General features: G+C 34.8%; 1 protein-coding gene and 7 non-coding genes across 8 annotated transcripts; 1 reads left to right on the plus strand and 7 right to left on the minus strand.

Moving 5' to 3' along the window:
- The first annotated feature begins 4925 nt into the window (after window positions 1–4925).
- On the plus strand, window positions 4926–12184 carry LOC107484005 (uncharacterized). The gene is made up of 8 exons (XM_052260928.1): window positions 4926–5302; window positions 5420–5496; window positions 5611–5745; window positions 6889–6943; window positions 7109–7179; window positions 8690–8705; window positions 11567–11669; window positions 11767–12184. Exons 1-8 carry the CDS (start codon window positions 4998–5000, stop codon window positions 11881–11883), a joined length of 879 nt encoding a protein of 292 aa, XP_052116888.1. The 5' UTR covers window positions 4926–4997; the 3' UTR covers window positions 11884–12184.
- Window positions 7858–7929, minus strand: TRNAP-UGG (transfer RNA proline (anticodon UGG)). Its single transcript has one exon. It is a non-coding gene; the product is annotated as a tRNA-Pro (tRNA).
- TRNAP-UGG (transfer RNA proline (anticodon UGG)) lies at window positions 8352–8423 on the minus strand. The gene has a single exon. It is a non-coding gene; the product is annotated as a tRNA-Pro (tRNA).
- Window positions 8842–8913, minus strand: TRNAP-UGG (transfer RNA proline (anticodon UGG)). Its single transcript has one exon. It is a non-coding gene; the product is annotated as a tRNA-Pro (tRNA).
- Window positions 9327–9398, minus strand: TRNAP-UGG (transfer RNA proline (anticodon UGG)). The gene has a single exon. It is a non-coding gene; the product is annotated as a tRNA-Pro (tRNA).
- TRNAP-UGG (transfer RNA proline (anticodon UGG)) lies at window positions 9822–9893 on the minus strand. The gene has a single exon. It is a non-coding gene; the product is annotated as a tRNA-Pro (tRNA).
- TRNAP-UGG (transfer RNA proline (anticodon UGG)) lies at window positions 10846–10917 on the minus strand. The gene has a single exon. It is a non-coding gene; the product is annotated as a tRNA-Pro (tRNA).
- Window positions 11280–11351, minus strand: TRNAP-UGG (transfer RNA proline (anticodon UGG)). Its single transcript has one exon. It is a non-coding gene; the product is annotated as a tRNA-Pro (tRNA).
- Window positions 12185–15442: the final 3258 nt, after the last annotated feature.

Raw genomic sequence — 15442 nt, forward strand, 5'->3', positions numbered from 1 at the left:
TCATAATTCACATCAGGTTATGTCGTTGCTTATTCATAAAAATATTTATAGACTCCATATTTATACTAACAGGTCTCGACTCACAAGAGTCACTCTAGTCTGGGACCCGTTCTAACTTATTTATATAGGTATTTACAAAAGCACCTAGCCCTCTAAAAGTCTATACAGAGCGATGGCAAAGACTACTACTACGACTGTTATAACTACTACTAGTAACCGATCCTTGGTAGCTGAAGAATCATGAAAGTGCTGTGTGGAAGTAAAAGAAGTCGCTCTGACCTTCCAATAATACTACTGCTGCTCGCTAGTCCCAAGGCTGGAAACTCAAAGAAAATATCGCTGGTTTGCATCTGCGGAATGGGAAAGTAAGGGGTGAGAACCTAAGGTTTTCAGTGGGGCACTACACAGGTATCCTAAGGGGCTCTGTAGCCTAAGTCTAAGACTTCGTGCAGTTAGGTCAATAAGTCACACAAACAAGTACAAGCACAAGCATATAGTAAAATAGTAACCAAGCACGAAATACAAGAAGCAGAGACAAAATACAATCATAGGTACAAGTAAGCAATCACAAACATAGAGAATGCAACAATCAAGTATGATGCATGTTTGGTCCTATGCAGGTCATGAGCTCATGCGTCAGTTGGCTACCTGCAGTCCGACGTTACCCAGCACAAGTCCGGATATGGCTACTCCACTGGGTCAGTCGCGCACTAGTGCCCAAAATACAATCGCATCACTAATAAAGAATGGCCCAAAAATACAAGGTGCTCCCAGTGAGTAGCAGTCCATATGGCGGACATCTCCACGTTCATATAGTCTTTGGCCAGGCGAGAAGGAAGTTCGCTCTGCCAGGTACTTCTTAGCACATTGGGGTTTACAGTTTCTTCTTCCGCAGCACATCTCTATAGAATTTAATTCTAAGGGACTTCTCCTCCCTTCTTTTATAAAAACTTGTTCCCGACTCTTTCTTAAAATGTCTCAGCCTTGTCACATTTTACCATTTTGTCCTTTTTATTTAACTTTTCTTTTTACCGTTTTCATTAGGTTTTTAATGACGCTTTCACCCCTAATGTTATTATTTTACCATTGTATCTTCATATTTTTTCTAATATACCTTTTCTACTTGGTTAAGTTAATTATTCATTTTAATTTGACTTTATACCTGAAATTACTAATATGCCCTAAATACTCTAGTTTTACCATTTAACCTTATTTAGCATAGAAATTTTCTTGGATTAATCCAAATAGTTGCCTATGATTAAAATTATTCCTAATATTTTTATTAAATGCTAATTTTCACCATAAGAGACCTAAAACTAAATTTATCCTTTATTAATTTATTTACTTATTCTAGTTACCGCTTTTTACCGTTTTACTTTTAACTTTTACTAAAACTTTTATTTAGGCCTGAAGATTTTTTATAATTATAATATTTACCCAAATAATTATATAATTACTATTTTATCCCTAATGACACTAAATTTATAATTTTACTTATTTTTCATTTAAATTATATTTTTAACTCTCTTTTTATCCAAAAATGATCATAACACCCTTTTTATCTTTCCACCTTTGTTTCATAGGATTACAACTATTTTTCTAGCTACCTTTTAACTCTTTTCTATCATAATTTTTGTGCTCTTAGTGATTGAAAATTTCAGAGGTGTAGTTTTTATATTTTTCTTCACTTTTTGTGAAATTTAAAGCTTGAACTTAAACCCCAAGGACTTCTATGCTTCCGGATGTTTTCACACAAAATCCAGAGGCAATACAATAGTATATTACACATATTTAGTAAGCCAAAATAGTGGTAACTCACAAAATTTCTAGAAATTCAAAACAAGTATAATTTCACCACAAAGTGGCTCATATAAGTACCGAAAACAAGCACAACCATACTCTAACTAATCCTAAACCTTACCTCCTATGTAATTCAGTTAGTAAACCTTTCTCATACTAGAAAACATGCATACAAGGGCAAAAACACATTTGGTGGTGGTGAGTTTTGTTTTTGGGCCTAAAGTGTCGCAAAACGTCGAAATTCAACCACTGTGAGCTCGAAACTCCTTAACTCCTTAGGCGTGCTCCATGGGTGCTTCAAGAGGAGTTCTCTATATATGGAGGAGAGTAAGGATTCATCATGGCTACTAAAAAAAAAGGAGAAAGAACAAGAGTTTACCTAGCCGAAATTCGATATAAACACAAAGATTGGCAAAAACGGACAAGAGTTTGTGCTTATATGGTTTGAGTTCTTGAAGAACACTTGAAGAATAGTGTATGAATGGTGAGATAAGGGGCTGAAAATGAAGGTAGTATGTGCATAATTTCCTCTTTTTCTCCTCTCTCACTCACAGTACTTATCTCTCTTTTTATGGTAAAATGTTATTGAATTTTCGCTTGGTAATTGTCTTAAATAAAATTTGAAGTCTAACCTAATTAAATGTGGTAAAATAGGGCTGGAAAAATTAGAGATAAATTGGCTGATAGCAAGAGAGAAGGGGCGTGATTTTGAGAAAATACAGTTAGCATCATAATGACGTGTTTATCTGCGGTTAACCGCGGTTAATTACTCGTAGTTAAGAACACAGCAAAGAGGGATGAGAGGCTGAGATAATCTCAGCCCATAGGTTAAGAGAAGGAGGCTGATCTACTTGGGTAGCAAGCAAGAAGATTTGGGGTCTCTAAGAGTTGTTTGCAGACTACTAGCTAAAAATTCGGTTCAGGTAACTTTTACCGTGTGGTAAAATAATTAATGACTAATATTTATTTTTAAAGGAGTAAATAATGAATGGATGACTAATATAAATCTTGAGGCACATTTAGTTAGGTAGAAATTATTTTGACCACTGATTTTGAAGTTTTCAGTTACTATAGTTTTTTTCGACGCACACAAAACCGTCACTAAAAGTGAATTTCTGGCTCAAAAAGTCTCTAGTGAGTCCCGATTTTGTGAAATAAATTTTAAAATAACCAGAAAAATCTATTTACCAAAAATCAGGTTCTTACAGCACACCCCTGTATTTGCCATACAAATGTGTCCCGTCGACCGAAACAAACGGTTAAAAATTTCGATACGGGAGAAGGCCCAAAACACCTTATCAAGCTGGCTAAAATCTCTGTCAATCATATTTTCATTGTAGTGTGGAACTACGACACAATCATGTATGGTACAAAGAAGGCAATCGGACAAAGCTTGTAATAGAATGAAAATCTTGTTATACGACTCTTTCTAATCGCCATAAATCTGAGCAATTGTCTTCTACTTTGCCATCTACATCTTTTGATATGATGGCTTGAAATGTAACTTTGTTGCACTGCACTTTGCAACACTAGGATGGATATAGATGGATCAGCATGTATAATTGGTAGGATAACAGTGCAAATCAAACTGATATCTAATTGAGTGTGATCTTGAGACGTAGTTGAAGGCAAACAAGTATGTGCCCCCCAAACCTCCGCACCTCCCTACAAGAGAACTCATAAATTTAAACATCTAAGATATACCATAATATACATTAATTTAATTCTATAATCTGTTAATACAACATTTACCAGTAGTTCAAATTCTATCGAAGTGCTACACGAAGACTCCATGGACACCCAGTGAAAGATTGCTTACATCGACAATGGTATTTTAGCCTATCTGACTCCAAGACCATGTACTCAACATTTTTTCGAATACTGTAATTCTTCACTGCCAAGAGAACATCTCTACTCATAAACCATTGGCCCACTCAAAATTCTATCTCTCCATCTAAGTTGTAATCCTCATCATCGCCAAAATTGAAAGAGTCCTCTAGTTGCATCGTATACAAATTAAGAGTGTGATAATGGCTGAAAACTTCTGATAACTGTGGAACAATCAACAGGGGAGGAAGAAGAAATCGAACACCTCCACCGCCTGGAGTATCCGGCACATACTCTTTTGACAGCTTACTATCGTTGGACGACCTGGTGTCGACAACATAATCTGAATCAGACTCGCTCAACTTTACGTCAACACTATCCCGCGGATCGACAAAGTGAATTGGCCTCGTCGAGACCGGGACTACATGGGATATTGAAGAAGATGGTCCAAAACCACTAATCATGTCACGAATCTTTGCATACAACTCCATCACATGTTGTGGTATTAGTCTACCATGCACATCAAACATTATACTGACGTACTTATCGGCTTCAACCCAAAACGTCATATTATTAAGACCTCCCTTAGACAGCACTGATAGGAATCTATATACTACTTAGCCAACCTCTTTCGAACCAATTGCTTCTATGTTGATCAAGATGACATTCTTAAGTATATCTAGAGAATCAACAAGAAAAATACACATCATTGTAATTAAATTGTACTCAAATTTTATTCCTTTATCACCGTTTTTAATGATTCCATTGGAATAAACTACAAAAAAAAAATGTTTACTAGCTTCTTTTGTTTTTTTTTTTTTTGGAAGAAAAAAAGAAAGAATAAATAGAAAAAAGATGAATGTAAAATGAATGAGCCAAAAAATTACTTATATAGATATTTTCTATTATGTATCCACGTACCCCAAATACAATGTCACCATACTTATTATGGCGGTATTTCGGATACAGTACCAGAAAATTACTTAAGGTGATATCCTAGATACAATACACCTGGCTTATGCACATGTTTTCAAAGTATTTATATCTTAGGTATAGAGTATTTGGATTGTGCTTTTTTAGGTTTTGGTTCTTCTGTACTCAAAATGTGTAAGATTAATACAAATACATAAATACATTATAAATTACACATAAAAATATATTTAAATAATTTAAATAAAAAAAATCCAATTTAATTGGAGTTAGTTAAAAAATTATTCGAGTATCTAACTCTCTTTCAATATTAGCATTAACCCCCAAAATCCTGCCTATCACTCTATAAAAAGTAGGAGCTTGAGGAATGTCGGGAGATATTTAAAATTAGTAAATTACTTTGGAACCTGAAAAACCCCGTGCAAGTTGCGTTAGCTGCAATGGAGGGAACCTTGCTACCCCTATCCTCTCCAACCCCTACCAAACCCAACAATAACTTCATTCTCTTCCAACGCTTCACTTTCCCTTCTTCACTTAATCACTTCCAAAAAACCCTCTCCACTCCCAAACGCACCGTCTTGACAGCTTCCTCTCGAAACTCACACCGTAGCTCTGCACTCGCTCTCCACGAAACCGCATCCGTTTCGGAGAAAACCGACGCCTCTTCCTTTGCCGCTTCCGCTTTGCCCAAAATCGACAAGACCGGCAGGTTTTGCAGCCCCAGAGCCGCCAGAGAACTTGCTCTGTAAACTGAAATTACTCCAAGTTTATTCTCCTTGCATTTTATTTATTTACTCGTGTTGCTTCTGAAATTCTGATTCTCAAAGTTCTTTTTTTTTGTTTTGGAATGTTGCGATTTTAGGTCTATAATTTATGCTTCTTGCTTGGAAGGTTTGGACCCGGTTCGGTTGTTCGAGAAACGGATGAATGAGCGGCGAGGTAACGGTTGGCGTTTTGTTTGGTTTGAAGTTGGGACCTTGAATTATGGTTATGTCATGTGGTTGAGTATTGTAAGTGGAATGTGTTTGTTTTTTAACTTTTGGTTGGTTTCAGAACCCGGTTATGACTTTGACAAGGAGAAGTTGTTGAAGTATAATCATATGAGTTTTGGAGGGCCACCTGTTACTGTTGAATCTGTTGAAGAAGAGAATGAACTGCTAAGTGACATTGAGAAGGAGTCTGCTGTTGGTAAAAATTGTTCAAAGCCATTTTCCCTCTTTTTTCCTTTCTTTTTAAAAATTAAAAAACAGTGATAAAAGATAATTGAACCTTGCCTGTGGCCTAAAATTAAACTAGCAGTAGTTGTTTTTGTTATTGTCAATAACTCAATATAGATATTGGAAGTGAAATTCTTGCTGCTGCATTGAAATTGAATTGTGTTGGACATGCTTGTCATAACTTCTAAGTTGTTTGCCAGAATTGTAAAATCAAGTATTTTCGTGATTTGTAGATTTGATATCTAATCTTCACACTTTTTGTGGCTCTGGGAAAGAAGGCAATCATTTTGATTTACTGTGAATGTGCAATTTAATCAGTTTTCATGGTGAAAAGTTTATATTTCTTTTCTGGTTCTTAATGTTGCTTTAAAACCAGGCATCAGTAGCTAACCTCCTTGATATTTCTTATGATAATTCAATGTTGAAAGTCTAGCATGTTCACATCACTAAAATACATTAATACAATAACAGGATTTTTATTTCAATGTAAATAGCAGTTTAACTTGGTTGTTGCTGCAGTAGTTTGGATGTTTAGCAATCCAAGCATCCGATGCATGTCTTAAGCTATTCTCAAAATGTTAGGATGCGTTTGGTTTGCGTTTTCATTTTCTGTTTTTATTTTCAGTATTTTTTATTTTCTGAATTTTGTGAAGAAAAAAGAGAAAACACCGAAAACAGTAAAATCCTATTTTTTTTTTTTGTTTTCACTTCCTGTTTTTTCTTTTTTCTTCACAAAATTTTGAAAATAGAAATCACTGAAAATGAAAATGCAAACCAAACGCACCCACACCCTTATTTTGAGTTGTTGACAGTATGTTTGTATGAGGGTTTATGTGGTCATTAAACCCTCTGTGAATTAGAACTTTGGCACTCAAGCACGACAACTTTTTATTTAACAGCTTTTCGTTCAGGCACCAAGTACTGGTGAAAGTTTTACAATTATGGTATAAAGTAAGAGTTTTCATAAATTCAGCACAGCCTTCATTATTTCTCTTGCATTTTGCCCAGGGAACTTTTCACCTGGCTGTGTTGCATTTATTTCCTGTTCAGTTTCTATATTTTGTTTTGTTGCTGCCATCTCCAAACTGTTTAAAACATGTTTTCCGCATGCCAGAAGCTGAAGTCCTTGCAGCTCCTCCAAAGCTAGTATACAACAAACTGATATTGAGGTAAAACATTTTCATAATAGTGCTATATCAAACTTGAAATGTTAGATAAAGCTTCTAGTTTGTATCCCTTTCTCCCCTCCTTCCTAACATTGCAAGATTGATTGCTCCTAAGTGTGTGAATGCCGTGAGGGAGGATAATAATGTAAGACCATGCTTTATTTGCAGGTTCACTAGGAAATTATTAGTTGCAGCGAGGGATAGATGGGATGCTAATGTTGATGTCATAATTCATGCAAGTACTATTCATAGTTTCTTCTGGCAGTTGGAAAACTTATATCTTATTAATCATGATCTACTTATTCATCCATGTGCCACATTGAACATCTTTAGGAAGAAGGGACAATATATTAAGAAAAGGGTAGATGATTAACTTTATTTATTCCTTCCTACATTTGATCATCCTTGGGAACAAGTAATAGTTTTAAGGATTTCTATTTGAGGGAATGAGAAAAAGAATATCTCATGCAAAAGTACCACAAAGTTTTATAATACATTATACAGTGCTGTTTGTTTTGCTTCCTCCATTCTCTGGTTAAATCTTCTATCTATTGCAGTCGATACAAGAGATTACTTTTTGTATCTGAACATAAAAGCTATAAACTATAAGCCCGTGAAATTTGGATGGTTTCTAATATAAAATACGAGATGCTTTTCTTCTTATCTGTGAGATTAAATAGTCTGTTTTTCTGCAAATAACTTATATTCTTTGGTTCACGACCTATATGGAGAGAAGGATTGTGTCAATGATTGGGATATTTGAGAGATGCCATCTTTCCCCTTTTACAGGCCATCCTTTCCCTTCTTCATTTTTAGATCTGAACATGAAACAACTCCTAGTAGAAGCTAACACTTAATATTATTAGTCTTGAAAAAAAAATTATTTTTTTTACAAAGGGAAGAAAATTTTGAAAAATGGGGCATTCCGAGAATCGAACTCGGGACCTCTCGCACCCAAAGCGAGAATCATACCACTAGACCAAATGCCCAGTTGTCAGTGGTATCACATCACTATTATTTTAGTGTGCAGTTTTTCAAATTGACTTTGACTTCTTTATTCATGTTTATTTGTTAGCTGTATTTCACATACTATATGCAATGAAACTCCTGCTTCACTTTAGATCCAGAACATGAAACTCTCCCTATTTAAAGCCAAGGCTTAAGTAAGCTTGTCAACCTAGGTCGATTATAATCCAGTTACCCCTGAATGCTTTCACACTATACAAAATCTTGGCTTGCAAATTTACACTGGACAGAGTCCCCTGCACAATTCCAGTCATAAAACCATTATGTTTTTGTATGATGAATTGATACGATGATAGAACAAAGATCTCTTTTAAGTTTCAAAGAGAAGAAAAAGGAAAAGAGAAGAAATAGATCTCTAATATGAAGGGAGCAAAATATTAAAAATGGGGCATTCCGAGAATCGAACTCGGGACCTCTCGCACCCAAAGCGAGAATCATACCACTAGACCAAATGCCCAGTTGCCAATGGCATCACACCACTATTATTTTAGTGTGTAGTTTTTCAAATTGACTTTGAATTCTTTATTCATGTTTATTTCTTAGCTGTATCTCATATAGTATATACAATGAAACTCCTGCTTCAGTTTAGATCCAGAAGCTGAAACTCTTCCTATTGGAAACCAAGGCTTAAGCAAGCTTGTCAACCTAGGCAGGTTATGATCCAGTTATCCCTGAACAATTCACACTACACAAAATCTTGGCCTGCACATTTACACAGAAGAGAGTCCCCTACAGATTGCCCGTCACAAAACAATTATAGTTTGTATGATGAATTTATATGATGATAGAATATAGATATCTTTGAAGTTCCAAAACAAGGAAAAAGAAAATGAAGAAATAGATCTCTTATATGAAGGGAACAAAATATTAAAAATGGGGCATTCCGAGAATCGAACTCGGGACCTCTCGCACCCAAAGCGAGAATCATACCACTAGACCAAATGCCCAGTTGCCAAGGACATCACATCGCTATTATTTTGGTGTGTAGTTTTTCAAATTGAGTTTGAATTCTTTATTCGTGTTTATTTGTTAGCTGTATCTTATATAGTATATACAATAAACTCCTGCGTTTAGATCCAGAAGCTGAAACTCTTCCTATTGGAAACCAAGGCTTAAGCAAGCTTGTCAACCTAGGCAGATTATGATCCAGTTATCCCTGAACAATTCACACCACACAAAATCTTGGCCTGCACATTTACACAGAAGAGAGTCCCCTACAGATTGCCAGTCACAAAACAATTATAGTTTGTATGATGAATTTATATGATTAGAGAATATAGATATCTTTGAAGTTCCAAAACATGGAAAAAGAAAGTGAAGAAATAGATCTCTTATATGAAGGGAACAAAATATTAAAAATGGGGCATTCCGAGAATCGAACTCGGGACCTCTCGCACCCAAAGCGAGAATCATACCACTAGACCAAATGCCCAGTTGCCAATGACATCACATCGCTATATTTTGGCGTGTTGTTTTTCAAATGGACTTTGACTTCTTTATTGATGTTTATTTGTTAGCTGTATCTCATATAGTATATTCAATGAAACTCCTCAGTTTAGATCCTGAACCTGAAACTCTCCCTATTGAAAACCAATTAACCAAGGCTTAAGCAAGCTTGTGAACCTAGGCAGATTATGATCCACTTAACGCTGAATGCTTCACACTATGCAAAATCTTGGCCTGCACATTTAACACAGAACAGAGTCCCCTACAGATTGCCCGTCAAACAAACCATTATAGTTTGTATGATGAATTGATATGATGATAGAACATAGATATCTTTGAAGTTTCAAAACAAGGAAAAAGAAAAAGAAGAAATAGATCTCTTATATGAAGGGAACAAAATATTAAAAACGGGGCATTCCGAGAATCGAACTCGGGACCTCTCGCACCCAAAGCGAGAATCATACCACTAGACCAAATGCCCAGTTGTCAGTGGTATCACATCACTATTATTTTAGTGTGCAGTTTTTCAAATTGACTTTGACTTCTTTATTCATGTTTATTTGTTAGCTGTATTTCACATACTATATGCAATGAAACTCTCCCTATTGGAAACCAAGGCTTAAGTAAGCCTGTCATCCTAGGGAGATTATGATCCAGTTACCCCTGAACACTTCACACTATATAAAATCTTGGCCTGCACATTTACACACAACGGAGTCCCCTACAGATTGCCAGTCACATAACCATTATAGTTTGTATGATGAATTGATATGATGATAGAACATAGATATCTTTGATGTTCCAAAAGAAGGAAAAAGAAAATGAGGAAATAGATCTCTTATATGAAGGGAACAAAATATTAAAAATGGGGCATTCCGAGAATCAAACTCGGGACCTCTCGCACCCAAAGCGAGAATCATACCACTAGACCAAATGGCCAGTGGCCAATGACAAAACATCACTATTTTAGTGTGTAGTTTTTCAAATTGACTTTAAGTTCTTTATTCATGTTTATTTAGCTGTGTTTCATACAATGTATACAATTAAACTCCTGCTTTACTTTAGATCCAGAATATGAAAATGAAGCTCTCCCTATTGAAAACCAACGCTTAAGCAAGCTTGTTAAGCTAGACAGATTACGATCCAGTTACCCCTGTGCGGTTCACACTATACAAATTCTTTCTGTACCGAAACCGATTGCAAAAGAGGATGTAGGTCCCCTAAGAAAGGACGTGTGTAATGTAAAACAAAAAATTGATTGCTCTATTGTTTGTGCCTTGCACATTTACACTTTACTGAGTCCCCTGCAGATTGCTAGTCACAAAACTATTATGTTTTTATATGCTGCATTGATGATGATAGAAAATAAATCTCTTAAGTTTCAAAAAGAAAGAAGAAAATGATCTCTTATATGAAGTGGAAAAATTAAAAATGGGGCATTCCGAGAATCAAACTCGGGACCTCTCGCACCCAAAGCGAGAATCATACCACTAGACCAAATGCCCTGTTGTCAATGACATCACTTCATTTTTAATTTAGTGAGTAGGTTTTCAAATTGAGGTTAACTTATCTGTTCATGTTTATTGCAAGCATGTATTTCATATTAGTATGTATATTATATATAGCTTTCGCATTTTTTTATTGATTTTTCTTCTTTGAGATCTGTAATTTTAATGATTTAGTAATCTAAAGATATTATTGTATGCTGTTTTTGATTTATCTATTAAATAATCTTTGAATTCCTTTTCATTTTTTTTTTTTTTTTTTACCAAAGATAGGAAACTCGAACCCGCGACCTCTTAATATAACTCACTGGCTCACCTCTTAGCCTATTTTAAAAACCTTGGCTTATACAATCTAAAAATTTGGGGCATTCCGAGAATCGAACTCGGGACCTCTCGCACCCAAAGCGAGAATCATACCACTAGACCAAATGCCCTATTGATAGTGATATCACCATTACCACTAAGTAATCCATGTTTATCACCTTATTTTCAGCGGATATTCATGTAATATATAAATAACTCTTTTTTTGGGGAGTTCTGCGTTTGTAATTAAGTTGTTAATAATCTTACTATAATTTTGTATCTTATCTCTATTGTATCCCTTATATAATAATATGCTTATAGTAATTTATCTTGTCTATTGATACATGCAGAACGAGCCTGCAGGCAGGATTTTAGAGCTTTCTATTCTGCATTTGGCAATGTCTGAAATGACGGTGCTCGATACAAGACACCAAATTGTCATCAATGAGGTTCATCCTTTTCTTTTTCCCTTCTTCTCTCCAGCATTAGCCTTCTTTATTTCTTCACACATTATATCTTACCAATGTGTGTATGTTTGTTTTGAAGGCTGTGGATCTTGCTAAACGGTTTTGTGATGGAGCAGCCCCTCGTATCATAAACGGTTGCCTCCGTACATTTGTCCAAGGCCTAGAGCTCGGGGCATCAGAAACTGAGTTTAGTTGATTTCTATGGATATTTCATATTTATGTGTTCATTGCCTTCTGTTTTTTGAAACTCCCAGTATAGATTCAAGGGAAAATTGATCACCCATGATTGGATACAGTTATGTTGAAGCATTATGTATGGGTTGGTATCGGTTACGGAAGGCAATGTTTGAAGCAGGTGACTAGGTGTTATATTTGATACAGGTCACATGACTTTGAAATGTTGCATCATGTGTAGTGTATGTTATTTTAATATTTTTGTTGTCCAATTGTAATAATAATTTCATAATTTGTTTAAGTTAGATGAATTGATTATCTCATGGGATTTCAACAGATGTATAAAATTTTTTGTTAATTAATAAAATGATTTATCTTCCCAAACAACAAATACAAAAAAGTAGGTTCTTCTATTGCCTACTAACTGCTCTCCATTTAAGTAAAATACATAATTAGATAATCATGAAACTATAATCTGGTGATTCAACTCTTCAATTTTTTTAATCACTTGCTAGAATTTAAATCCTTAAATATTCTCTTTTTTGTTTTTATTGTCGAAACCTTAAAATATTCCTTAAACTTCAACGTATTTTGAGGGGGGAAAATTTTGAGGGGGCAAAAACACTAACCAATCATCCAAATTAAGAGTTAGTTTGGCTAAACTTCTTAAATAAGTTCTTTTGAAAAAGGAACTTAAAATATAAGGATTTTTATTAATAATAACTTTTAAATAAGTTATTTTGAGTTTGGATAGTTATTATAGAAGTCCTTATTTTAAAGTTGTGCATTAAATAAGAGTGATAAAATAGCTTTTGAAAATAGGAGAAGTCACATTTTTTAACTTCTTCAAAAGCTCTTAAATAACTTTTTGAAAAGTTAAAATTTTATCTAAAAAATTGTACCAAACACATTAATGTAACTTTCTATAAGTCAAAAGTTGAAAAAAGTAACTTTTTGATGTTTCCCAAACGGACCTAAGTAATAAATTTCAAACTTAAGTATTTTTTTTTCCTACAAAATCTTAGAAATTTTTATTTAAATGAATTAAAAAATATTTTATTTACTGTAATAAATAATTTTAAAAATTATTACGAAAATTCGTAGGAATTTGCACGTATCTCGTTTAACAGTGCATGTAATATGTGTGTATCTTGTTTACAGCGAGGTTCTGGACTCCATTTCCAACCTTTCTACCATTTTCTCCTCTCTTCTATCATTTTCTAATCATATTTTTTAGTAAGACGAAGATGGCGCGCGTAGATGCACGGCTGGAACAACGAACTTCGCAGTTAGTTTTGTTATCTTGACATTTAGGTTATTTCATATATGTATAGCCATGGTTATAATACTTGACAAGAACTAAAATACAATTCATGATTTAGGTGGCCAAATGTATCGCTAGCAACAGATCATTGATAGGGTATAATTCTAGAAATGTGGTTCTCATTTTTTTGTAATTAAGTTTTTAATTACATAATTATTAATGTAGATATTAAATATTAAGATAGATATTTTTGAACCGTTGAAGTTAATTTATTGGTTACATGCTTCTTAATTTATTAATTTAGTTATTAACTATTGAAATAAAAGTTATTTTTTACATTAAGTGAACAATTATGTAATTTTGTAGTTATCTAAATTGAATTATTAAGTAAAAGTTTGTGGATTAGATTATTAGTTAGTTTAGTCAATGTTTTTATTTTAAGTAATGTATTGAAGAAATATTTATTAATTAACTAAGTAAATACTAATGTAAAAAGTTTTATTGACATAAATTCGGTTAGTCTATATGTGTAAATTTCTATTAAATAAATGTATATAGTAATTAACTCAGTTTGTTATGTCGATGTACGTGTACAATTTTTTTCTAATTGTGATCAGTTATTTTTTATCAGAGGCCTTGCTTGCTTCTGCCTCGGCGAATGAGTCACACGCTTCCATTACCAAATGCCATCGTTCCGTATTTGAGGGAAGTTGACTTCTGCGACATGGTGCCTCTCAGGGACTTCGTTTTTGACAATTCCCTGATCACGGCATTCGTGGAGCGCTGGCGTCCGGAGACCTACATGTTCCACCTGTCATGGCATGATGGGTTAGACTGTATCAACGGCATGATGACCTTGCAGATGAGGCTGCTATCCAACTGTCGATGGTCTTGGGATATGACTGGTGCTAAACACATATGCGCTTCACCAATCCTCCGAACCTCCCTGACGAAATAAACCATTCATGGTTGGAAACTACACCAAATATAATAATCATAAGTGAGTAAATACGCCACAATTAAACTTGACGTCATCACTATCCGAGGTTCTGTCGGAGGGCTACACGGAGACTCCAATTACATCCAGTTGCAGCTTGCGGCAATGCACATGGTACTTTAATTGGTCCGATTCGACCACCCGATACTTATCCGCGAATGCTGTAGTTCTCCACACCCTGTATTACTGCAGCTCTGCTTCTGAATCTGTGACCGACCTGAAACTCCACCCCATCGTCTAGGTTGTAATAGTCTTTTCTGGTGTTGAAAAACGTAGATTTCTCATGCATTGCGTCTAGATTCAATGCATGATAGTGACTTGGTACATCTGATAGCGCTGAAATCTGGTGGGGGAGCGGGGAGGCATAGCATACCGCTGCCTCGACTGGCATTTCTAGTACAAACTCCTCAAAGGAATCACTATTGTTACTATCTGCAACGTATTCTTCGTTGGAGTCTTCATCACTCACGTTCAAGTCTTTTACTGGACTAGCAACATGAATTGGTGGTGGTGCGAGAGGTGGGTAATCCTGCACAAAAGTTGAGAGGATGGATCCACTACCACCAACATCACCTAACTCGACAGAAAGCTCCATCACTTGTTCCGCCATGATTCTTCTATAGATGTCAAACATGAGTCGCACATGCTCTTCACCTTGGATTCAAAACAGATGAAATCGAAAAACTCCATTACCCAACGATGCTAGCAACTTATACCCCACCTTTTCGATCTCTTTTCTCCCTAAACCACCAAGGTTGCTCAATATCAGACTCTTCAACTCGGACAGCAAACTTACGCGCTGGGTGCGCAACAATAATGGATTATCACACTTAAATATCACCCCATTGTCACTGTTCCTCATACGACAATTAAGATATACACACAACCACATATCCGTTATTAGTGGACATATTGGCCTATTTTCTGGAAGAAAAACACAGGAGAAAAAGATATGAAATGTATGTGGAGAATGCCAAAGACACATCCTTTTATATCGGTTCGAAATTTGTCTTAATGTATCTCGTTTACACTGTAAACGTTATAATTTGACACGTATCTCGTTTAGCTTATACGTATCTCGTTTACATTGTAGTGTAAACGAAATAAATAATTCTACGTATTTTCACAATAATTTTTAAAATTATTCATTTCAGTAAATAAAATATTTTTTTAATTTATTTAAATAAAAAATTCCAGAATCTTTGAGTTACATATTTTTTATTGACATAAAATTAAATAATTTAATATATATATATAAAATTTATTAAAATTAAATTCTTTAAAAAAATATAAAATGAACTGATTATTCACAAATCACAA

This window comes from Arachis duranensis, chromosome 4 (assembly GCF_000817695.3).
Source record: "Arachis duranensis cultivar V14167 chromosome 4, aradu.V14167.gnm2.J7QH, whole genome shotgun sequence".
Taxonomy (NCBI): Eukaryota; Viridiplantae; Streptophyta; class Magnoliopsida; order Fabales; family Fabaceae; genus Arachis; species Arachis duranensis.